This window comes from Ammospiza nelsoni, chromosome 2, assembly GCF_027579445.1.
Source record: "Ammospiza nelsoni isolate bAmmNel1 chromosome 2, bAmmNel1.pri, whole genome shotgun sequence".
In the NCBI taxonomy this organism is placed as follows: Eukaryota; Metazoa; Chordata; class Aves; order Passeriformes; family Passerellidae; genus Ammospiza; species Ammospiza nelsoni.
The window spans coordinates 104,454,395-104,481,362 of NC_080634.1; the positions used below are offsets into that span (position 1 = coordinate 104,454,395).

General features: G+C 41.7%; 1 protein-coding gene across 2 annotated transcripts in view; it reads right to left on the reverse strand.

The window, feature by feature from the left end:
• SH3KBP1 (SH3 domain containing kinase binding protein 1) overlaps nucleotides 1-22,071 on the reverse strand; it is a 214,584-nt gene extending 192,513 nt beyond the window's left edge. Inside the window, exon 1 of one of the 2 annotated variants that reach the window (XM_059466276.1) lies at nucleotides 21,742-22,071. In XM_059466276.1, coding sequence (XP_059322259.1) covers nucleotides 21,742-21,745 — 4 coding nt within the window. In that variant the 5' untranslated portion in view covers nucleotides 21,746-22,071. The remainder of the gene's footprint in view (nucleotides 1-21,741) is intronic. The other variant, XM_059466277.1, reaches the window with a different exon arrangement.
• Nucleotides 22,072-26,968: the final 4,897 nt, after the last annotated feature.

The following is a 26,968-nucleotide window of genomic DNA, read 5'->3' on the forward strand; positions in this document are numbered from 1 at the left end:
GAGCAGCACCAGCCCCATCTCCCACCCCTGGGGCACCACTGCCAGGGACCAGCCTGCAGCTGGAGCTCCTGCTGCCCTTGGGGGCTGCATTTCAGACACTTTTGTCACTAACCTGTACTGCCCCTCCTCAGTTTGTCAAGTTATGGGAGACAGTGACAAAAGCTTTGCTCAAGTCAGCATAAACAACATTCACTCCACCAAGTCAATGATCTTATGGTAGAAGACTAACAGATTTCTCAGACATGATTTCCCTTCCATAAATCCACACTGACTACTCCCAACTGTCTTCTTGTCCTTCATGTGTTTGGAAATGGCCTCCAGGATTATTTCTTCCATCATCTTCCAATGGTTCACATGGAGCTGATCACTCTGTAGTTTTCAGGAAAAAAAATTAGGTTCTCGCTCTTCCTGAAGACAGGAGGTGCATTCTTCTGGTTTTAATGAAGAAAAAAGTCACTGTCTCCTAATCACAGTGACTTTTTGAAGACCATCAAGAGGGATCTCCCAGTGTCATTTAGCTCCCTCAGGACATACCACACCAGGGCCATGGCTTTGCATGTGACCATTTTGTTTAAATATTCCCTAACCTGATTCTCTTCCCCTGAGGGAAAGTTTACTTTGCCCTGGACTTTTCTACTGGTTTCAGAGTCCTGAACAGGCCAAAATCTTTCCTCTTCAAGTCCAGGGTTGCCACCCTGCTCTCTGCCTATTCCCCCCCACCTCTGGATCCTGTACTTTATCATCTCCTGGTCAGTGCCACCAAGGCTGCCCTCAGCCTCCAGAGCCCCAAACAGTTCGTTGTTTGCAGGTATGACATCCAGTAGACAACACACTCCAGAAACCTCCTGAACTGCTCACACCCAACCCAGCACATTAACAAGCTCCACTATCCCTCCAGCAGATATCAGGGTGATGGAATATGAGCTGTCCTATTGCATCTTCACAATCCCAATGAAATCCTAACTCTAAAACTGCATACAGACAGGTAATTCCTCTTCTTTGCATTCCATGCTGTCTGCATGAGAAACAGTCATTTCAGCTGTGCTCATTTCCCAGAAAGAGTAGCAGAGTTTTCCCTGTCATTCTGAAAAGCACTTCCTTGTTTATATGGGTATGCTTGGGAAAGGCCCCCATCAGTCCTGATTTTTTTCATTACAAGGTCTCCATTGTTTGTATCACATTTTGTTTGCCAGCCTGGTCCACCACTTGCTCATAAGATAGTTAGCAGAGATGCTTTTGCCTCAGTCAGGTGAATCCCATCTTTTCCAAGCAATCCTCAAAAAGACCCTCATTATTCTAAAACTAGAATTCTGTTGCTGACACCAACTATGAAACCAGCTTACCCACAAGATCTCTCCACTCATCCTAATGCACTTTGCTCTCACCCGAAGGACCAAGGAGAATCCAGCCAGGCTCCCACACTCCTGGTCATCACCCCAGAACCACAGAGTCACAGCTGATGATTTCAGATCCCTTCAGGTGGTATCACAAACCCACATAGGAGAGCAGCAGGAGCAGTGGTGTGAAGCCAGACAAGCTCTGGCAGTTTTACCACAGTGTTCCAGACCCTGGCAGGCAACAAGCCTCCCTAGATGAGGTCAGGTCAGGTCAGGTCAGCAGATGGGAGTCTACAACACTCACAGCAGGGAATTTCCCTACTGTTATCACTTCCCACTTTCTCCTGGTGCTTCTGCATGGCTCAGATTTACCAGCTTGGGTGCTTCACCGGACTGAGCACCCAGATCCCCATCACCTACAAAAGTATTGAATCTGTTCTTTAATTTCAGATCTTGAGGTGGAGCAGGAACCTTCCTCCTGGCATCAGAAATTATAAATTCATGTTTTCAGGTTTGCCATTCTGGGAGTCTCTAAACCCACCCCAAGAGGCACAGACTCCATCTGCCCTTTATTCAGGAAAGTTGTAGGTTTGGGCTCTTGAAACCTCAGGGACCTGAAGAGCTGGAAAGCCCAACCCTCTGAGTTCAGCCATCTAAGAAATGTTTACACATATTTCTAATATATGAACTAGAGTCCCTAAACTAGCATCAATATTATCCATATATTTACATATATGTGTGTGTGTGTGTGTATGTGTATATATATATACACACACACATATACATACATACAGTTTACCCCAGACCAACCAGTGCATTTGGATCAGAAGCTGTATTTACACAATAGCTCCCCAAAGACTACTGGATTCAAGCAGAGGCAGTAAGGTACACACATCAATGAAAATTTTTATCTCCACAGAACACAACAGGACTGTGCCTCAGAAAAGGCAAAATTTAGACTATTCAGCAGGGTATTTCCAGTTTGGTTGAACCCCAGGAAAGAATTTTGAAAGCAAGGTCCTGTATCTTCATTTTTAAGCAGCCTACTAGGATGTCCTTGCTTTCAGGACTCAAAGCTTTTTGTGTGTGTCAAGTCATTTCTCCTCCCTGCTTAGGAAGCTTTAAAATCCTATTCTGATTTTGCAGTGAGTGCAACTACATAGTGCCTTGCTCTTCCTGAGCAGCTAGGAGGTGGGCAGAGAGCTGTAAGGGGAGATGACAATGCAGCAGGGATTCAGGCTGGCTCCAACCACTGATTCTTCAAACACTCCTCAGCATTCAGACTGCAGCAAGACATAATGAAGGAAGACAAACAGCTCTCCCACTCTCTAAGTCCCATATTTTTCAAGAGTTCTAGAACCTGTTGCTGTTCTTGCAGTTTTCTAAGAGAAGGCTGCAAAAATGACATGATTAACAACAGTTTTCTTATTAATTATTTTCTCTCTCTTAAGTTGAGGCACCAAAACGTAGAATGGGGCTGTTGACCTGACTCTGCAGTGGCTTGGGTAGGCTGGAGGCACTGGAGTTAACTCTTTGAAGTTTGCACTAGTTCACATACAGACAGCAGCTGTTCAATCACTTTTGTTTTACTGAAAGTTTGTTTAAACAAACAGAAAACCCCAACCCTTCACTGTTCAGGCTTTTCTCTGTCTATAAAAGTTTCCACTTCTTAAAAAACACATATAAATATTTTTAAAATCTGCCTCCTCTCAGACAATTTGATTACTGGAACATAAGTGTGTGTAAGCAGTCAGAGACATATGAGTCACCAAAGTGAGACCACACAATCAAGATGTTTATAAACTCTTCAAAGGAAACCAATAGCACAAAAGAGAATAAGAGTACACCTAACAAATGTGCAGAATTGTGACAAACTGATGGGAAGGTACTTCTGAGATCACTCAAAATTCTCATTTATCACAGTACTGAGGTTTGAAGAGCACAAGACAGGCAAAAGTGCTCTACAATTGTTGGGTTCTTGCAGTTGCAGTTTTTAAATCAAACTCATTTTCTAAAGCATGCTAAATCACAGCACCTCCTCAAACTGCGCTCTGAAAAATTCATTCTGCCACTCAAACTTAATATTTTTTGTTTCTTTTGAGCTGAAACTTAGTCTTCATGGAAACTGGATTGATACTAGAGACAGCACTGATCCAGGTTTGTTACGAAAAAGCAGATCAGAGTTGTGCTTCACATCTGTAAGAACAACATACCTGATTCCTGAAGTGCTGTGCTAGATTTCTCCTCAGGAACTGGACTAAAACTGTGTCCCAGTTTGCACAATGATTCATGATGTGAGAAAACACTCCTTGGACAGTGAGCTCAAATTAATGTTATTTGTTAACCAACAAAGGCTGGTCTTAGGCCCAGCTCTGCCAAGGTAAACAGATTGTTGCATTAACAGCCAAAACTCAAATCCATTTCAAGCCAAGAGAAAAATAAACTGGCAAAACTGGGACAGGCAGATCTGGTTTCTCTTTTTAGAGAAATTTTCTTCAAATTATTGTAACTCATGATGCCTGAAAGTCAAACCTGCCCCAGCCAGCTACTCTAGCTACTCTTTCTGTTAGAAAAAAGCATTTTGTACATTAGGAATGAAATTCAATATCAAAAGCAATTCAGTTATTTTGATCTACAAGGAGAACATTTATTCTCATGCCAACAAAATCAGCCATTCCTAGTCCTGTATTAGCATCAATCCAAATTGTAACATAAAAACTCATGAAATAGAATCAAAGGTAGTTATTAAGAGCCCCGCTGGAGACTGGCACAGTACAACTCATTACTGCAATGTCAGGGACAAAGTTTTTTTTTCATTTAATGCTTAGTGGTTTGGATTTAAAATGCACAATTTGAATTGCTAATGATATGAACCAGGCATTGAAATGTAACCTAGCAGCTGTATTTTTAAAAAGCACACCTAGAAAAACACCTGTTGATTATAAGTTTAACTGGTCCTACAGTCCTACCATTCATTCATTCATTCATTCCACAAATTAGTCTTGCGCACACAGGTGAAATTATTTTAGTGATAATTACAAATATTTTTCCTACTGTTTAGTTTGTTTCCTTGCCACATTTTAAATTATAAGTAAAATCTAATTTCTTGAACTGACCTAGTAAGAATTTCTTTAATAATGCTACCAATACTTGAAGACAGAAATGTCTTCTGTTTATTCTATTTTCAGTTATTGTACAGTGCCTTTCCAAGCAAGAAAATATAAAGAAAAAGAAACAGAGATTTGCTGCTGTGCAACAAAAACTATGTTATTAAATCAGTTTCTTGTGAGACATCTGAAGTGTGTAGGCACAATGGAAATGTTATTAACCTCTTTGGCACTATTCCACCCAAGTAACAGCATCCATATGGCAGCACCACCTTCTGCAACAGTCTGCTTTCACACCCAAATGTAGACATTAAAGTGAGTAAATACAGTTAGACATGGCAGTCAAGGAGTTAAGAGCTGTAATTTTTATGTTTTCACATTTCTAAGCCACTCAGCTTCATATGAAGGATAAACATGCTTGTTGCATTGGCTTACCCAAAAAAGCCAGAACAGAAACCAGACAGACTACCTGCAAATATTCTGCATTCAAGCCTCCAGTCAAAGCTCAAATTGCATTTCCCAAGAAGAGAGTGCATCACGCTTTTGCATGAAGATAACATCTTACAACAGGTTAAAAATCTGACCATTGAATTCCATCTGCTTCAACTTCACAGACAAGGTCTTCTTCAAATGTGCTGCTCTATCTGAGACACCTGGGTACAAACGGGTGAGCCCAGCACACTTTCAGAGCTGAGGGGTATCAGTGCTAAGATGCCCAACGGGCGGGAAAGGCAATGTGCAGAACTCCATGATATCAGAAGGCTAATTAATTACTTTATTATACTATATTATACTAGAACTATATTACACTAAAAAGAACTGTCACTAACTAACTAGAAAACCTGTGACTCAGCCCCAGAGTCCTCACACACACACACACACACACAGACACGGATCCAGCTGGTCAATGAATCCAAAGCACCATCACCAGAACCCAATCAAGCAATCACCTCAGGTAAACAATCTCCAGAACACATTCCACATGGACACAAACACAGGAGCAGCAAATGAGATAAGAATTGCTTTGATCACTCTTTTCTCTGCTTCTCTCACAGCTTCTCTCACGAGAAATCCTGAGAAAGCTAAATCTCTCTCTGTTCAGAGGGCATGTGAATACCACATATGGGCATACTTTTTTGCTCTGTGACAGGTTGCAATAAAACTCTTAGTGAAATATTAGGAACCACCAGGAGAGAAAAAAATCAATATCTTTTATTAGACCAAACAGCAAAGCATGACTGAACAATCTGAACTTAAATTTAAAAAACACAAACAAACAAACAAAAACCGTGAAGACCCAAACAAACAAACCAAAAAAACCCAAGAAAAACCCACCCAAACAAACAACAAAGACCAAAATCAAAACCAAAAGAAAAAGATATGGAAAGAAAGAAAAAGGGAAATCACAGGAAAGGAAAAATAAAAACCACAAAAAAAGCCCTCCAACCAAAACCCAAACTACATTACATTCAATAATGCTGGTTTCCTAAACTAGACCTGGAGGGCCACAAGGTTTGAAGATCAAATATGCCCTACAAGGCCACTGTTTGCTTCACTCTAAGAACACTGAGCAGCTGGCAGCCCAGTCACATGAGGGATGCTGTGGTACAGATGGGACTGAGAGAAGAGAAGGAAAACAGATCCATATTAAGTCTGATGTGGCTCTTCTACCAGAGAACAAAATAATCCATAGTTTATAAAGATTCAAGTCTCTCAATGTCATTACACTTTATAATATGAGATGAAGGAATGAGTCACTGAACAGGCCTTGGAGTCATCATTCTCCCAAAATGGAAAAGCCTCGTAAAAAAATTGGTAAATACCAATATACCTCTGACTTTACAGCTTAAATGTAAATTACAACTGGGATTTTTAAGAAAGCTTGAGCTGTTAGTTTTGCAGCATGTCTGTGGCACAAAAAAAATAACTTCAAAATTTTGTTTCTACTTGATTGCAAAAGCAAGATCCATAATTTCCTTGAAAAATTAGTTCCAAACTTTGCTCAACTTTTAACATTTTTCTTTTGCAATCATAGCAGGAATAGTACACCCTGCTAAAAGTATTTGCAAGGGTTTCACTTCATGAAAAAGAAAAGCTGTAGGGGAAGGAAAAATCAATATCAGAAGGAAAAGCAGTACTATTTAATCTTCAAGATGTTAAATTCATGCTACATGATAAACAGCAGCTCCTCCACTTAGACAACATTAGATTACATTAGATTAGCTTACACTAGATTTCCTATTTCCCCTTTGCAAACAATGGGGGGGAGCTAAAGGTCACATCCTAGAATAGCACCTTCACTGCATCACTGCTCAAAGGGCAGAGCAGCCACAGAAGGGGCACCTAAATCAGATTGCCCGGGGTCCCTCCTTGTGACAGCCACAAATCCTCTCCAGCTGCGCCTGGGACAGCCCAGGGAGCCGCAGAGAGCTCAGGGCAGATGGGAAGCACTGGGGGAAGCTCTGAGATGTGAATTCACAGTCACACACAGGCACACAACAGAGGAGCTGCCAGAGGACCCCAACCACGTCCTAATCCACAGGACAGGGAGCACCTGGCCTGGCACTGTCCTGATGTGGCTCCTCTCTGGGCAGCAGCAGGGCTGAAGCCACTCCAGCTGACAGAACACCTGAGCTGTCCTCCAAGAAAAGAAGAGAGCTAGTTTTCTGTTTTTCAAAGAGGTGTGCTTGGTTCCAGTTTTTAGAACAAACAAACACACAGTTATTTGAGTGGAAATCACCCAGTAGGACAAGAAATACTTTATATTCCAGCTAAGCCACTTAGTATGACCACAATCCATTGAAAAAATCTCACATTTACAGTCAGGTGAAGAACAACAGTAAGTCAGTGTGTCTGTATTTTTGTATTTATGTAGGTCCTTTTCACACAAAATATACATCTCATAGCAAGTCTGTAGTAAACTACTTCAGGTAGGTATTTCTAGGAAACACTATGAATTTAATTTTTTTCCTAAGCCTATCATAGTAGTTGCCTCTAAGTGAATTCATAGTGTCACACCGTATCTCTGATACAAACTTTCTATGCAATATGCCAAAGCACATCTGAACACCAGAAACCTTGCACATGTAACTGTGGAGTAAACAAGGAAAGATCACTGTGGTAGTTCCAGGTGGCAGCAGTAACATCTGTATTCTCCCTTAATACCACTTCGGATCCAATAATACATGTTAGAGTTTATTAGGATGAGTCTCCTTAACTGTTCAAAAATACTGAGATTGCATAGATACTCTTTGGCATTCATGTGGCTGTCAGTCAGAGGAAACACTTCTATTCCATTAATTAATTGATCTTTTCCTGCAGGCAAAATGGTCTTTCTGCCTTGGACAACAAACTACTCAAAACACATTTTTGCAACTGAAAGAGACTAATTTTAATGTAATTCTTTGGTTCTATCTAGCCAAAGTGCCTCTCAACTACAGCATTTGTTCCCAATGCACATGGCATGCACAAACAAACCTACTTTAAATTCACACTGTCAAGTTTGCAGAAAACGTGCATTGTGTTAACCTGTAACTAAAGAGATGTAGTGCTTCTCAGAGGCAAAAGTGTATTGAGAGCTGTTCACCTTTGGAATTGCTCTTTCCCTTAGAAAGTAATGCGCACAAGGACCCATTCAGAAGAAGTGGAAGACATTAAATTCAGAGGAAAACATTTAACATCGTCATCTTGACGTGAGTTCCTGCCTCCTCCAATATCCACAAAAACAATTCCAAGTTCTGAAGACTGTAAATTATTATACCCACTGCTGAGAAAAACAGAAAAGGAGAAGAGTACTTAAGGTAAAAAAAGACAAATAAGTCCCATTTGACAAACTATATCTTCATACAAACTTGTTAGTAATGCTTCTCTACTCTTGCAGTTTCTAAATCTCATTCTCAGACAACTGAGAGGACATAGGAAGGATATGAGTTACTTCTTCAGAACAAAAAGGAGACAGATAACAGCTAAATACACCCAGAACTATTTATAAAACTACCACTTGGCTAAATTCATGAGAACTGCTACCAAATGAATGTATCACCATATAAAGTAAACAGGATACAAAAGCTGATGCCATGATAGTAAGTGCTGTGTTAAATTACTCCCAAGTACTAGCCCAGTATTCTAGTCCCAAAATTGCCTTCATAATACTTATAGATGTTGATGGATGGTACTGAGGTGAAAAGACAAATGAATAAAAAATTAAAAAGACAAGGAATAAGCACCTTTTCAGAGATGATGTAGCATCATTTAACCCTCAGAAAGATGAGCAGAGATTGTGATCAACAAGTGGTTCACAGTCTTCATATTGTGCGATGGATAGCATTCGTTGAAACTCTGAGCTTCTACACCAGCAGCATCCACCTCATCTCATTAACATCAGAGAGAAGCATGAATGTGATTATGAACATGATCTCAGAGGAGCTTGGAGGATTTCACTAGATGCCTAAGCTGTTACTATCACCACACGTCTTTGCCAAAAGTAGCAACCCTTTTGCACAGGAGGAGGATGGGTAGAATACAACATACTCCTCTGCATCTCAGCCACATTTGCTGTAAGTGCTCATAAAAAGGGTGTTACATTAAGTAACCAGACTGAAAAGTGGTGCACAGATACATCCTGTTGAGGTATTCTTGCTTTTGGAAGTGGCAGTTTCTGCAAGAGATTGCTGGCAGCAGTAGCCTGATATAGCCAAAATCCTCAGACTATGCTACAGTCTGAGTCTTTTGCTGTGGGATGCCAGCTGCAGACAAACACCGTGTCTTATAACAATTTCAAAGTTATGTTGTTTTCCCTCAGTTCAATGGAATTCTATCATTTTTAAGACAGCAGTTACAAAATATTTACCCCAGCAGCAACTTTTCTGATTCCACCTGTCAAATGCTAGGACTACAAGCCAGTGCTGTGTTTTAACTGATGCACAATAAACTGTCACAGAGACGTGCGCTGTGCAACAGCGAGGAGCTGGGCTGGATGGAGAGCAGAAATAATCAGCTTTTTTCTTTCTAACCTCTCACATAAATCCAAGCATTTCAAGCTACAAAACTTCACATTCAGAGGAAGGTCAGGCCCAGTATGGAACTTCTCATCATTTCTCATAGTTTCATAATTTATAAGTGAAATTAAAGGACACAGCTATTGGGCATTACAGGAGCTCTAACTTCTGTGTGTGTGTACTGGGGCTCACAGCCCTAAGTACAAGAGCTCAGGTGATGGGAAATTTGCATTTCATCACTATGGTCCAAAACAATATCTACACACCAGCATTAAGCCATCTCCACTAAGCCAGCAACCACCAAACTTCCTCAATTATGTGAGCACCAATGGAAGGCAGTGCAGGAATATTTGGAGAAAGGACACATGTGGCTAAAAGAACACCTTTAAAACCTATCAATATAATATTTTCTTGGTTAATAAAGAAATATCATGAAAGTGCTGCTCATGACCCTTAGCATCTTCTCTTTTAACATCAGGTTCTATTATTCTCCTTCAAACTGTGGTAAGAACAATAGGACTGAGGAAAAAAATGCTGCTTTGGAAATTACTGCATATATGAATTCACAAGTTCCAGACAATCCTTGGGCAAATAAACTTCACTACTATATCAGATAACATGTGTCAGCTTATGTGCATAAAAAAACTTTCAAATTTCAATTTTAGATTTCAGGATGCAATTCTGGAGTAATAAGTTTTTGATGGTATCTTTAATGCCTCTGTTTTCTCAGCTCAAATCAGTTTCTGCAGGTAATGTTTTTTGGATGTCACAATAAATGGAATTCACAAAGTAACTTTTTTTCTTTTATGAACAAAAATCCACATCAGAGGCATTAGCTGTATGTTTTGTTTTAATGGTGCTTTTCAAAATCCCATGTGACCGTGGTAGGCCTGGGCAATGAGGCACTTGCATTAACATTTTTTTAGTTTATTTTTCTCTTTGAAAAATTCTCTTGATTTTGAACAAGGCAAAGCCTTTCAGAAAGCAGAGATTATGCTGCAATTAGAAGACACAGCTCTTTCAACAGGTATCTCTGGTAGCAGGTTAAATGTCTCAAGAAGTCTCTTCCACCTGAAAAAACACTCCCTTCCAAGGGATCCTCTTTAACTCTTACAATGAGAACAAACCTCCAAAAGGGAGACCCTACACAGAGCTCCTCCTCAGAAGAACAATCCTGAAAGCAAAACCTGATGCAGCCAAAGAAGTACATCTGAAAGTTTATCCCTGGCTTTCATCGCGAGCCAGAACAGCTTGTGACCCGATGATAGCCTTGTTCCAGAAGGGAATCTGAGCCACTCTGTGCTGCCTGAATGGGAATGCTCAGCAGAGCTGCTCACAGAGTGAAAGCACAAACAACAGTCAGCATTTAGACAGAAGAACCCATTGCTGCACTGAGGATGGGGGCAAAAGGGGGAGAAAGCAGCAGGATGGCTTTGTGGAGCCCAAGGAAACAAACAGAGGCAATAAACCCCATTGTTTTATAGGCTGTTATTCTTCTGACAGCCTGCTCCTCTCATCCACCGCCAGTAACCAGCACTGGTACTGTCTGGAACAGAACAAAGTGTGTGGCCAAGGAAGTAACAACAGCACAGATTATCCTCAAGACAGATAGAACTTCCTCAGGTGCTGGCACAAAATCTCTCTACAGCACCCAGGAGGCAGCAGGCAGGAAAAACCATGCAACCAAGAGAACCAGAGAGGACAGCAATAAGGTGGTCACTGAAAGTTTTCTACCTTGAGCACTTCTTCCAAGGCTAATGAGACAGCTCTACTTTTCCATCTAAGGAAAAGTTTCCTGAACTTTATCCCCTTAATGACCTTCCCTGGTTTCGAGTGGTACAGGTTCTTAGAGTGAAGGAAATGGGAAGCCAAAACTAATTGTAGATTTCAGAGGGTCTGGAGAGGCAAAGAGTGTTTCTTACATCCAGTTTGCCTACAAGGCTGCATTTACATCAGCTCCTTGTTTTTGGTTCAAGAGAGACACTGACAGACTTGAACAGACAGGAACTGAAATTCTACTTAAAATAGCAACATCCTGCTTTAAAGTTCTCCAAATTAAAAAAAAAAAAAAATTGGAACTTCACAATCTGATTTGTGGCTTTGCCAACTTCTACAACCTGTTTTACTCCACATACTATAGGCATCACTCTTCCATCAGAAAATTTCAAAAACGTGGCTGGCAAAACACAACGTGCAACACACACCTCAGCATTATTCCAGGGTAGCAATTTCAACTTTGAAAAATCTTTGCAGATTAAAGCAATAGTCTCTAAAAGATAGTCAGTCCCTTTCCTTCTTGACATCATATTTATGGGATTGCAGCCAAAGCTTTTTTCTGTCCCTAATTTCAAATAAAACACATAAAGGATCAGCTACAATTGTGCTGTATTCTACACCAGATTGCCTTCAGAGTCCTGTATACCTTTGCATCTTAATTTAGGGAATTTTGAGACTCTAAGTGAAATACATAAGAAAGCTTTCTTAAAAGGGAAGCAGTACATTTGAAAGAAAGGTCAAAGAAGGAAAGATTAATTCAAAGGAAGTGCATATGAAAACATGGGATGACAGAGCACCAGGTATGTGAACAGAGAAAAAAAAAAAAAAGACTGAAGAGCATCTTTCCTGAGAAACAGCTGAGAAACTGTAACGTAGATTTATTTTTAACAGAAAAAAAAAAACACTCTAAGAATCAAAAAGCACCACAACACATGAACCCAAAGCAACAAAACAGCACAACTTACAAAGGGAAAGAAGCATCCATGTACTTCTGTAAGTGATGAGAAGAGGTGCAACTGCTTTCTGACAGAATGAGGTGAAGGAATGAGAAACACACAGGAACAAACAAGAATGTTTTCTCCACAACTGTGAACAAACTATCAAATACACTGCAGAGGAATACATATTAATAGATGTCTCATGACTCCAGAACCAGTGCAGACAATTTTGAATTGACAGAAGATAGTTCATCATGAACTAGAAGGTATCTTATCTTAATCTTCCACAAACCACAGTCAGATAATTGAGATGTCAGCTAATCAAAAGCACTATTTATAGGTGCTTCATACACAGAAATGGTGGCCTTTAAAATAAGTAGCATGGTTAATGCAAATCAAAGTGAGCAATTCTGAAGGGCGCTATGAGCTGACAGAACAAAGAGCATTCAAACTGACCTCAGTGCTCAAAGGAAAACTGACAATTGTATTTCTACTGTTTTCAAATGAAGCTGAATAAAGGTGTTTGATGAATGAAACGAGCAGCAGATACAAGGGGCTTTTGTATTAAGTTTCAAAGAAAATAAAGATCTTTTCCATTTTAAAAGAGATTACTGGATGGAGGAGGAAATAGCAGCTGTCCAGGAAGATGAACATTAAAAACAATCATAACCAAAGATAACAGCAGCAGGAAGATTTCTCTCCCAGTTGAAAGGTTGTTTCTTGCAAAAGAAAGAGCTGATCTTACTTGTACAAATTAGCTGGCCATTCAAGGATAAATCTCTTTTCATCACACATTTAGTCAAGCAAGGAAGAAGTCAGAAAAGGATTTTGCTTATTAAGCAAACCTCCCATCAATAAAATAGCAGTTAACTAGCCTGGATGAACCAGACACACAAATCCCTTAATTAACCACATGTTACCTCTACGATGTTGGAGCAGTTCTATACAGAAAGATAAACTTGACCCACTGTCATCTACCAGACTTACAGAGAAAGAAGCAACAAAGAAAGAGGCAACTGAGGAGATGGCCAAATCTATAAGGTAACTACTTAAAAGCCAACAAAACCCACAAAATACTCAGGTTTTTGTCACCTGGAAAATTAACTTTGCTGTTCAACTCACTAACAAAAATAGCTACAAAGAACACATTTCCAACATTCAGGATACAGCAATTAGCAATGAATCAAGATTAAAAGTAATCTCGTATCAGACTGAGATTAACAACAGAACTAGTTACATGATCAGGTCAGTTCAGCAAATGGCTAAGAACCTTAAAATGAGATGAAACTTAATTGTTACCATTTTCATTAAACAAATGCAACAAAAGCACAGAAGTGCATCAAACTTCAGATCTACTAAAGAGGTTTAACTGTTTAACTTCAACATCAATATTTAAGTCAGAACCAAATCTGGATTTCAAGATTGCATAGCAATGAACCTTATCTTTCCCACCTGCAATCTAAAAATACAGATATAAAAAAGGAAAAGCTTGTAAGCTTTCAAACTGGTGTTCTCCACAACTGTTGGAACCCTGATGTTTCTCTGAACAAAAATTAAAATCAAATAATAAGGTGTAGCACATGCCATCAAAAAATCTTTAATATAATGAGGGTTTATAAATTTGTAGACATTTTTTTTTACTCTCCTGGAACTAATTTTTTTTTTTCATTTTATTAATGAGTGAAGTTACAAGCATTTCTTACTACCAGGCCTGCGATTCCTTACTACCATGGTGCAATTTTGTCTTCCCTGCCAGCAGGACCTGCCTGGAAGCACTGCTGCTCACTCTCAGGTGTTCAGCAATTCCCACTGTCACAAACTGCAGGATTGTGCATTCAAGGCAAGGCTCTCAAGGTGTTCACTCTCTGCACTCATTTCTCCATCCCTTCCTCTCACCCAACCATTTAAAGTCTGATGGAAACAAAGTCAGGTTCCTCTAGGGTTAGAATTATTTCCTTTCTTTTTTTTTAGGAGTTGTCTGAGGTATTTTGGCTGCCTTGTGTAAACTTTCGAGGGTTTCTTTAATGTAATCATTAAGCAGAAAAGTTGGGTAGTTGTATTCAATGAAACTGGCCGTTCTGCAATTTCAATGAAATTGAAATAGTACCAGGCTATTTCATGGGAAATTAAGGTGGTCTTGTCTGGGGTGAGATGCTTTCATAGGATATTTTTCCATAAAGCTGTTGATGACAATAAATAAATGTTCATAAGAAATGAATCACAAAAAAGAAAAGTACTGCAGTAGTCAATCTTCATCAACATTCAAATACTGTTTATAAATAAGCATCAAAACTCTTCCAAAGTAAGCCACTAATCCCTACATTTGGAAGCACAAAGCCAAAGCTAAAACATTTTTTTATAAATGGTCCAAATTTAACAGCAAAGAAGTTTTTTAAACTTTGCCATAACAAAACCTCTAAATAAAGGCATCTTTTCCTGGGCACAGTTTGCAATCTGGTGTGCCCTTTGACAGTAAGAAATAGAGGAGCACTAACAGCTCAATAAGAGCTCAGTGAGACCTCACCAAAAGAACAGCAGGAATGAGAAAAACACTGAAAAATTAAGCTGAGGTCTTGCTGCTTGCCAGTTTTATATCTGTCACAAGGACAGAAAATTTTCAATGCTGCACAAGCCTATCAGGAAAAAAAATCAACTCTGCCAAGTTACCAGAGTATGAAAAATTATTTTTTTGCCAGCGGTGAGGATGAATCAGCAACCACAGATAGAGAACGTATTTAACTTAAACCTGACATGGAAGTTCTCAAAGAATGCTTTACAATTGGCTCAATAATGAAAAGTTCTTTATGTGTACACTTATATTCTGATACTGCTGCTACCTTTAATGAAAACATTTATAAATCCAGCTCATGGGGGAAGACAGGGCTACACACAAAGAGAGCCAGGCTGGCACAAGTAGTCCATACAGCACCAGCAGTGGCACTGACCCCCAAGAACTTCTTCCCACAAAACCAACCTAAAACAAACAAAACACCCTGAAGTGACTTTTGTATGTGTTTGCTTTTAGACCCCATTATCAATAAAAAGCACAAATATGCTGCTTTTTTAGGTAACAAGCAAGTTCCTGGAAATTACAAGCAGAGAACACAACGTGTTATGAGTATTCCTATTTTGCAGGGGTGGTTTTTGTGTTTGCTTGTTTTAGGTGAGTTGGGTTTTTTTAAATGTAAGTCACAAATTCATTAATACAAATTACTGCTGGGACATAAACCACTTAATTTTTAAATACAATTGGTGTGACCACTGAAAGCTAATTAAATATTGATAGATCATTTTGAATGCTTTGGGTTGGGAGGGACCCTTAAAGGTCTAGACCTAGTCTAATTGGGCCTTGACTTGCAACACATGCCATGAATCTATATTGACGGTTCCAAAAAGGCATTATCTCCCCGGGGAGCAATGCTGACTTTGATCTTCGAATAAATGAATAAACTTACACTCTTTTTTACACTGGTTTTGGTGTGAGCAGGTTTCAATTGTCAGAAGTGATTTAGCTGCACAGTCTGAAAGACAGAGAATGAGGTAAAGAGGAACTTTTTCCTTCTGTACAATACTTCTAATGAAATCCAAAGGCAGAGTTCAAAAGACACTTCTTTACACCGACACTACTGATTAATCAGAAGTTAGGGACATTTCTCTTGTATAAATCCTCAGCTTTCTATAATACATTATCTTTGTTGCTAAAGAGAATTTTTTCAGCACAAGCATAATTTCTGATCCACAACTCCACACAATTCTTCATACAAAATCAGAAGCACAAATTCTCAGGAGCACTCCCACTGTAACACAAACTGCTGTAAGACTGGGAACAAAGACATCCTTTCCCCTTTCACTGCTTGTCCTCCAGGATGCTCCATTCTCTAAGGCAAAGTTATGTTAGGAACAAAGCACAGCCAAGACCTTGCAGCAGTCATCTCACCACACAGAATTTATCTGGATTTACCACTGCATTCTCAGGAGCTGCTTTCTACTGATGCTTCTCAGTTATCAATAACAAAAAGGAGGGAGAAGACAACTTGAATTGCTAACACAATCCATGACTATTGAACTGCAGTATTTGCATATTCTCTCACACACAGGGACTTCAAGCTTTTATTGTGTTTCCTCTCAGTGTGAAGCAGACTGTCAGCAATTACTTTTACATTAGCTGAATTACTGAATCTTGATACTCACCTCCTCCATCATTCCCCTCCCCCTAATATATTCTTTCATCATTCCTCAGCGTACAGAATGCAGATATGGCCCGCAGCTACTTCCTGCTTTGGCATCAAGGGAAAACATCCGCTCCCTGGCCCAGGATTTTAAAAACCACACAGATAGGAGCCATACAAAATCCATCATCTTTTTTTATAAGCTTGCTCTGTAGCAGCAGGATCAGAGCAAAACAACAGATCCCATCTCTGCAGCTGTTTTCACTCCTTTGATCTCATCAGGGCTAACCTGCTTGCAGCATGTCAGTCAGTGACCTCTAACACATCAGACCTGAAATTTCAGCTGCTCATTTCACATTCCCAAGCTCTCCTTTTTCTCCTCCTAACACATGCAACCCTTGCCCTGTAAGCAGGGAAGGAGTCAATGCATTATCTACAAGGCCAACACTGATCTCCCATACAAATCCTGATATACCACGTTCTTAAAACACCCTCTAACATCCAGTGGACAACAACTACAAAATAAACAATCTTAATAACACCAGAGATAAATTGTATACATTGTATATAATTGTATTGAAAAATTGTATTTATTACATTAGTAACAGTTTAAACAAAAATATGTACGCACTCAGCATTCATATCAAAACAAAACTGCTTCTCAAGAAAGTGTTTTATTACATTACATTGTTATTATTACATGCTCATTACATTCCCCCCTCAAACCCAGGCAGCTAAAAATACCCTTTTCTAGCAGCTCAATTGTCATTTTCTACATATAAATCTTTGACTAGCACAAAACAAGCAAGAATTCTGTTCTTTTAAGAAACCATCTATTTTAAGTATTGTGTTTTTTATCACACTTCCTGAGCTAAAAGCAACAGTTAATATAAAAAAACAACTCTAATGGAGAGTCCAGGAAGAAAGAGCTACTGCAAGGAGCAAGCAGAAGAGATGCCACAATCATGAATTATTTTTATAATCCTTTACATATACACACATGTTTACATATTTTATATTTCTTGATTTCCAACACCTATCTTGATCCATATAGAAGGCAGCTCTGACAACCTTTTATGACAGGAGTCATTATCTCTTGATTTCTAGGAAAAGAAAACTTCACACCAGCTATTTTTAAATGAAACTTTATACAGATTACTGAAAGTATTTTATTACAGTTCATGAAAACTCCACTGGAACTCAGATCATAAGCCACTCACAGGCTGTATAATGCCACCAAACCACTGGACATCTGATTCTAAACAGCTCCAATGTAGCTGCTTTCTTGTGAGAAATAAACCTACCAACGACCACAAAAGAATTAAAATCAGTAACACCCCCTATGAGGAGAATAAAGACTTTTTATGAGTTGGGAAGGATTTTTACACAACTTTTTTCCTATAAAGACACTTTACAGTTGCTTAAAACCTTATTTTAAAAAAAGAAATCCAAGTGGAAAAAGTCATGCTAATCATCTTTCTTATTGCTTTTCCTTATTCAGCTGAAACTGTTCAACTGCCTTCAAGGATGACTGGAATGGCAAATACTATTTCTATTTTTAAAATCTTACAGCTATTTCACTGAAAGGCTCCAATATTTTCACCATTTTGGAAAGGCAACCACAAGCACACCTACCATCTTCTGTGTTCAACTTCTGCTAAGCTCAGGCCTCAAAAATTCATTGTTTTAGATGGGAGAGCAGGGCTGCTGGAGCTCTCCAGCTGCGCTCCCCAGGTGTCTCCACGGGGCCAAGCAGGAGTTTAGATGGGGCACAGCCCTGGTGCTGGGGTCAGCCTGGCCCCACAGGCAGGAAATGTGCTCAGAGCACTCCCTCTGATGATGCTGTGATAAGAGAGAGGAAGGCAGAGGAAGCAGCAAGTCTGAAATGCGTAAAGAGAAACAGAGGAGGGGGAAAGTTGAGGGCAGGGGATAGAGAAGAATTTAGAAAATGAAAAAAAAATTAAGAATGGTAAAAACAGAAAAAGGGATTGCAACTAGTACAGAAAAATCTCACTCTCACATAGACTGAATTCTTTTGATTGCATTATCTCTTGGTGTAATATTCCTTTGGTGTGTACAAACCAGCTGCAGTATTCCACAGCAAGCACCTTTCTCAGCCAATTATGTAAAACCACCAAGACAACAGCTGCCTGCAGGGGAAGTAATCTAGCTGGTTCTAAGGGCACAAGACTCTCTGGATCCAAACTCCCAACTGTGGTGGCAGCAGAGGTGATGGATGTGATTTCACTAAACAAAAGCAGCGCTTCCTCTCTTCCCCTTTCCAAACAGCAGAGCTTTAACAATACCTTAAAAAACATTTAGATGAAAAAATATTGATGAAGAAAGTGTTTAAGCATTGTGATGAACGTTTCATAGCTTCATTGCAATGTTATTATACAGGACACACAACTCATTTAATGCACTAAACTGGCTGTGCTCTGAACTTGAGCAAAGAGTGCACAGCAGAAGAAACAATTTTCCTTCATTTACTGCAGAAGTTGAGAGGCAGAAGAAAGGATTTTCTTTCACAGCAGAAGAAAAGATTTTCCTTCATTTACTGCAGAAGCTGGGAGGTGTGCCTCGACTGGCAGAAGGAGCTGCACAGCTGCTTTGTGATGATGGCAGTCAAACTCTGCTCTCTAAAATCACACTTCTAATCTTGCATTTTCTAAATTTGACAAGCAGTACATTCCAAACCAGGTTTCCCCATATCTACTTTGTTTTCTGCGCCTTCAACTTCAGGAGCACAGTCTGATTTGTGGACACTCCATGCTCTTGCAGTTGAGACTGAGTTCCCTGACCACACTCGAGTCTAAGTAGTTTCAAAACGAAACAGACCCAAAAGCAACAACAAACAAACAATCCTCTCCCACACACATGTCCCCACAAAACACCACATCTTCAGTTCTCAAACACTTAAGGAGAGGGACCAAGCTTGTTTCACTGCATTCATTATTACCTTCAACATCTTTGCCTTATCCCCCCTTTTTTATGTTGTACCATTATTGCACTCAACTCTCCTGAGAAGTCCATTCCAAGTGCAAATTAATTAATTTTAATGTACTCTCCCTATAATGTCATAGAAGAGCTCATAAAACACCAATTACACAAGGAATTTCTTGTAAGGTTTGGGGTGTGTGCTGTAAAGAAGCACTGAATCTCAGCATAAGGTATGTATAACATACACCCAACATACACACATGCACAGGGCTGGGCTTAAAACACCCTGCAGTGCCACTGAGAAAATATAAATGGTTAATATAAGAAGGCTTACAAGTAATCTAAAAAAAAAAAAAATAGGAATCCTGAGTAGGATTAGTACACAAATTCCTAGTAGGAATAGTACACAAAGAATTCACCTATTCTCTTCTGCATCTGAGATACCTTACAAAAATGTTAACTATGTTAAAAATGTGTTTAATAAAACTGCTTTCATTTGATATCTCCTATAAAGATTTTACTTTCATACTATGCATATCTTCACCTCCTTTCACAATTTTTCTATTTGTTTGCAAACTATGAGAATCAATTATCATTTAAAGATATGAAAAAATATTAAATCAGATCTACCTTCCCTGCACTCCCATTTTGTAAAGCAAAGTATGACTGAATCATGATGATTTGGGAAAGTAATCACCCAAATGAGCTTTAAAGAAACCAGATGTTTAGGATCATTGCCCAGGAGAGGGATGGGTGAGTAAAAAGAAAAAAGATGGCCTTTACTACCAAGTTACTGTATTAAAAACCTTCCTAGAGCTCTATCAATGCAAATCACTTTGTTGGTTCTTTATTGCTTTACTAAATCTTTTGAACCATGAAGGCTAATATTTGGACTATGGAGCAAATTGAAATCAGAAAAGCCTTATTGTATCACAATACAAAGTTAGTAAGAAATGAATGCATTGGAAGAGGATAAGAAACCAAAAATAATTTTTAAAAAATTCCTATGACATGCCCTAGTGAGTACAGATTCTGCTCCATTCAGCAGTTACAAACCCTAACTCTCAATACAGCACTATGTTTAGAGCCTCATCTGTTGTGACAGAGGACAGAAGTTGAGGGCTGTGTCAGTGCGCGGCAGAGCAGCCCTGCCGAGCTCCAGCAATGCCCCGGTCAGCCGGGGGTGCCGGCCCAGCCTCGGAGCCCAGCCGGATCAATGGGGCCGAGCGAGCTACACAGGGATGGGCCCATCTCAGCCCCAACGGGAGGGATAACTGGAAGTCGATAGCAAAAAGCTTCTGCTTAATCTGGCAACACACAGGTACAGCAGCTGTGCATCGCTCCCATAGCACCCCGCAAAGTAATCTCTCAAAGAACAAAGGGGGGATATATTTCCCACTATATTCCAAGAGTCGCTGTACTATAACAGGTGAAATGGTGTAAAATGTCCTCCCACATCACGCATTACATTCAGTCGTTTCGGTGATGCTGCCCTTGGGTTTCCCCACAGTCCGACCGCATTTCCGCCGCCGTGAGCGAGGCGGGCAGCGGGGCCTGGGGACATCCAAGAGCCGCTGTTTCGGAGCACCGTGCGCTGCTGTCTCCAGACACCGGCCGGTGTGTGCACCGAGGCTGCCCACCGACGCCGCCGCTTCTTTTGTTCCCGACTATCCGTCATTTTCTGCCGGGCACCGCGCTGGGCAGAGCGAGCCGCGGCAGCCGCACTCCCCGTGCGCATCGCTCAGCCCGCGCCTGGCACCGCTGCCGCCGCCTCGCCCGCATGAGGGACAATTCACCCCATCCTCCGTGCCTGCCCCTGCACAGGTGACGGGCGCTGCCCAGCCCGGCCCGAGCATCCCGGCGCTGCCTCTTCCCGAAGTCCGCGGGTGACACCTCACGGGCAGCGGCAGCCGAACGCGGCCGCCCCCCGCGCTGTGGCTCCGAGGACCCCGGCAGCGGCCCCGGCAGCCGCCCCCGCCCGGCGGGGCAGTGCGGAACCGTGCGGGGCCGTGCAGGGCAGCGACGGGCGGCGCATCCCTCCCCGCCGCAGCCCTCGGAGCGCGACCTGCGCGCCCGGCACGGAGATGCCTCTTCCCTCCGCCCGGCCCGGCCCGGCCCGGTGCCACCACACCCCAGAGTGCCCGGGGAGGCCGTGCCCGGCGGGAAGGCGGCGAGGCCGGGATGCTCGGGAGGGTTCGTAACCGCGTCAGCCCCGCTCGGGAGCACCCACAGCGGCAGCCCCGAGGGGCACCCGGCCGTCGCCCCGCCGCCGCCAACACCGACCTCTCCGCCTGTCACATGAAAACAATTATTGCCTCGGACGGGGGAGGGGAGGAGAAGTTAAAAGCCGTGAGGCGGAGGAGCGGAGGCCGGTGGCGGCCACCTCCCTCCCGCCCCCCCAGAGGCACACGCACCCCTCGGCTAGCCGGGAGCCGCAGCTGGCCCCCGGCACCGCCACCTCGGCGGCCTGAACTCACCCATTTATGTCGAGCTGGGCTTCGCCTGGCAGCGACAACAGGCTGAAAGTTTGGGGCGGGTGGCCACGACGAGGAAGGGGGCGAGGGACGGCCCGAGCCGCCGCCGCGCGGAGCGGAGGCGCTGACAGAGCCGCTCCCTCCTCCGGCGGCCACGGCGCTCAGCACCCGCCGCAGCCGGGCTGCATCCTGCGTCCTGCGCCGCGGCTCCCTCGGCGTGTGTGAGGAAAAGGAAATATACAGAAATCAGGCGAGAGAAGGGGCTAAGCCTTCAGTTCCTGCAGCCACCTGGGTCCCCGCTGCCGCCGGGAAAAGCAGCCCGGGGCGAAAGCGCCCGGAGGAGCGTGTGCCGCCGAGGCGCGGCAGGGGCGGGCGCGGGGCGGGAGCGGCTCCGGCTCCAGGCGCGGGCAGGGCAGCGAGAGCCGCGGCTGCCGCTGCTGCTGCCGGGGCGAGCGGCGGCTCCGGCTCCGCGCTGCGGGAAGTGTCGCGAGACTGCGCCAGAGCCGCTGCGCCGCCTCGGGCCGGCGGGAGAGGAGGGCGGGGAGGGCGCAGAAGCGGAGCCGCGGCGCGGTCCCGGCGGGGGCAGGGGCGGCGGGGAGCGGAGCCGCGGCGGGCAGCGGGGCGGCTCCCGCCCTCTCGGGGCAGGACTCCCCGGGCACAGGGAGGGGACGGGCGCGTCCTCGCTGCGCGCTGGGGGAGGATGCAGAGCGCTCCCGGGCGGCGGGACGGGCCCCGAACCGCGCACCCCGGCCCCGCACACCTGCCCCAGGCAGCCGTGGCCGGCCCGGCCCGGCCCCCGAGGCGCTGCTTTCTGAGCGACTGACTGGGAAAGGCAGCGGCAGCGCCGCAGAGCCCCCTCGCCCGGCCCACCTTCCCCGCACGCACCGCTCCAGGTTTGGGTTTAGGAGCAGGGAAGGAAGAAAAGACAAAAAGGGAAGATGAAGAGCGCCTTTGGGATAGTGTTGATGCTTTACTAAAAAGAGCGGCGTGGCACAGGAGCACGGATTGTTCGTACCGCAAGATGCGAACCCCTGCTACAGTAACAGCACGCACACATCAGCAACGTGTTTGGACAGAAAGGCATGGAAGGAGGGTGGGGAGGCTTCTGCACAGGCACGCCTTCCCACAGGTAAAGACCCCTGGGAAAAAACTACAATAGCAGCAGAGGAGAAGCGCAGATTAAAAAAAAAAAAAAAAGAGCTGGTATTAAAGTATAGGTAACATTTTACAGCATGATCACCTTGACTATTAATGAAACAGTAGCAAAATGAGCCTGTTCTTACCTCAGATAGTTAATTTGTGCATGAAAACAGAAAACTGCCACTTACCACTCCCTGCGCAAGAGACTTTGAAAAAAGCTTTTTCTTTTTACCCTGAAAATTACACCAAACATTAATAACTACTGAATCAAATAACTGAATTATTTATAAGTAAAAATTTCGTGAAAACATTTATTGTCTGTAGAAACAAAATTTACATTTATTTTATATAAACTATGTTAAACATACATATAAACATACCTACATCTTACTATATATCCTTATGAATGAGGCTTTTAGATATGGAGTAACATTGTCAAAAGCACCGTCGTGGACTCAAAGACTACAGACTTAAAATGCATTTGCATTTAACTCCAGCTTCAGTAGTTTAAAAATGTAATTTCTTATCCACACTTACAAATAATTAAAGGCTTCTCTAACAGTGTGTTTCCATGTGCACATACACGTACACATACACACATTAGACAGTCCTTGAGAAACTACAGTATAAATAACATCAACAATCTATTCCTTAGAAGTGGACATTAGTTCCCCTCATTCAACTGGGAGTAGAAAATTCCTGCTATTCTTAAAACAATGAGGCTTTTTTTATTCCTTGAAGAACATACTCGAACAACAACTCTTTCCACTGCCTCCTCCCTCGATACTAAAGACGTGAGAAGCCAGTCACAAAATGAAAGCCATCTACTACATTATTTACAGAAAATGAAATATTAAAAAGACAACATGAGATTCAGACTACTTAGACAAAATTCAGAGCAATGAACAGTGAACAGAAGAAAACTGCATTAAAAGTGGCAGGCTATTAAACCATGTGTCTAAATACCTACTCAAAATCCCTCCAACAAAACCACCAGGCATGGAAGGAAGGGGCAGGTGTTATGACAAGAGTTTTCTCTGATCTTGACACTGAAAAATAATGTTCACAAAGCTCAAAACAGAACACACTTAAATGTTCATGGCTATCCTTAAGGTCTGTTAGGGAATCAAGTGTCACAAGGAGGCTTTCAACAATCTTTAAATGGCTTTTATTCTTTCCTTCCTTCGTAAGGAGGCTGAAGAACTTCTTATCTTCAAATTCTGCAGCAATGGAATGAAGTCTGTCAAGGGTCAGAGTTACGTGCAGAAACATCCTTTTTTTTCAGATTCATTAGGATGCAAGTCTGAAGTCTGTCTTTTAGAGAGCTCTCACACAAAGAACCTTGTAGATTGCTGTTCAGATGCTTAAAGAAAGGCAAGAGGTGGATTTCAACACAGTATGGGAAAAGCCTCCCTTTAGGAAAGCAAGGAAATTAAAGAAATCCCTCTATTTACAGTCTTCTAAGGTGAATACTGAGAAATCAGTCTCTCTTTGTTATGATCTTTTATCACCTTCTTCAAGTGACACTCATTATCCATTTCACAGACAAGGCAGAAAATGACTTTCTGATGCATAACAATCAAGTTTTGAGAACTCTGCCTCTAATGCCACAAAAGTGTAATCCTGGGGTTTGGTTCTGTTTGTAAAGCAACTAAGCTCATTTAAATAAACCTCAGCATTTCAGCCTGGGGCCCTAGGGAAGATGGGAGCAGGTAAACATTACACAGCAGGTGATGGATCAGCTGGACTTACTCGTATCCTCTGCTATTAGTTACCTGAGTTGAGACAGCTATGTTCAGGTCTCAAGACCATCTATATCCATCAGGTAAAACGATTTCAAACATGCAATTATGAGTTAAGGCAGACTTATAGAAACCTCACAATATGTTGCTTCTTACTGGCCCAGAATTTTGTGAACCTTGTGAACTCAAGAATTACAAATTTAAAATAAGTATTCTAATCAATTTATGCGGAAATTAAATGAATCAGCAATATAAATGCTAACATCATAGCAACTTAGTATTTCAGACACTTAAAAGGGAGACTCTAGTCATATTAAACCCATTACATTTTGGATAGCAATTAAAAATAAAATTTCACATGTGAACAACTGAAAATGACAGCATTTAACAGCCATTTCAAGCTAAACAAAACAAAGGCAATTCACATTTGTATTTTCAAAGTGTAAAACAGAAAGTCAGAAAGCTCTTAAGACAATCACATTTTTAACTTGCCCTTCCAATGCAGTGACAGACTTTATTAATGAAAGAGTCACTGTTTTCCTAGAGGCTTACACACCTATTTAAAGTAAACAGTTGTTTTAACAAGAACTGTTATCAGTCCATGCTCTCACTAGAAAGATTGCAATGAACTTAAGTCTCTGTACATGTCTTTTCTACAATGCAGTCACAATATTGAAAGGCACCAGGTTATTCAAGTAAATTGACCTTTCTTCTTCCTAACCCTTTTCTTTGTGCCTTCACAAGCCAAACAGTAACTTCAATACATTGCCCTCAATCAAACACTGTATTCCAGTACAACAGAATTTTCTGTGCTAAAACAATAAACAAGCTGAATTGGGTATGAGTATATACACACAAGTCTCTGTAATTCACAAAGGTATATCTACATAGCAATGTCTCACATCATATCATAGACCAGATGTTTCTAGCACCTAAGCCATGAATTTTTATAAAAGTCATTATTTCTGTGTGCATTTTTTAGAATATAAGAGGTTTTATCATGACAGAATCCAAAACTATTTAAGTAAAATTATCAGTAAAAATGTGATTTGAGCAAATGGGATCATACAAAAGATAAACCAACTGAAACAGTGACTACAAGACATTCATCTTAGGACCATGGGTTGGGGGGGACCAAAGTCAGCAAACAAGCCAAAAAACCCACAAACTTCTTTGCAATATGTTGCTCCCAGTTGCAGAAATAAACACAAAGCTAAACTGTAAAGTACAAAACAAATTAACCATGCATAGATAAAATAAATCACAAAATCAGGAGTCAGTCACATGTTGAAACCTGGTTAAAGCAGCATTAACTGACTGAAGTCTGACTACTCCAGCATTACTTCCAAACAGTGTTAGCAAAACTACCATGTCAGAAGTTTCTTCATGTATCCACTTTTCCCACTTTACTCAACAAAGAGTTCTCTTCCAGAATTTAATAAGAACACTGCAGGATGCTTACAGACACAGGAGTATCCTGTTGAATAAGACAACACAGCCTCAGTAGTTTTTCCTGTATCATAAATGGTTTCATTTCTCACATCTTTCACAGTGCACATTCAGAGCAGTGTGAAGGACTTGCTGGCTTCAGGGTAAACCTGCCCCTCTCTCAGCAGGGCAGGTGCTGCACTCCCCTGCCAGCAGCCTGATCACAACTGCAGCTACTCCACATTTGCTTTGGGTTGACTCATTTAACCTGTTGTTTCAGTTCCTTATTTTTATCTCCCAGTAAATCTACACAGGATGACTCTGCCAGATTAATCACTGACAGCATGAAGTAAAAAAACACTTTCTTATCTGCAGAAGATTGCCTGCCTCTATTTGTCCAGGGAGTTCCTTTCCTTCCAATTCCCATTTTGTCTCTGCATTTTAAAGTTACTGAAAAAACTAGTTAAATTATTAATGATTGTTATTTAAACTGAAAACCTGTGTTTTAGAAACAAACCATCTGTTATCATTGAATGACCGTGACATCAATGAATGTTGCACTCTTCCTGCCTTATTCCCTATGAACGTTAAGCAGAACACCCATGAAACTGAAGAGCTCAAGTCACAATAATTTTAGCTGTTCTGAACCATAATTACATTTTCAAACAGTCTCTCTACTGAAGGCATTGTGGAAAAAAACATTACAAAAAAGCATGCAGAAATCACATCCTGGCTTTCCACCCAGAAAACCAAATTTCCTTTCCTGTGAACATACCTCTAACCCAGAACTGGAATTCTGGTCTACCAGCCACAACAGAGACCAGTCTGCATTCTAGATGGAAATACATCTGCCTGCATGTATTGAAGATATTGTGAATTAACTTTTTTCTTGAAAAAGAACATCTCTTAAGACTACGTGC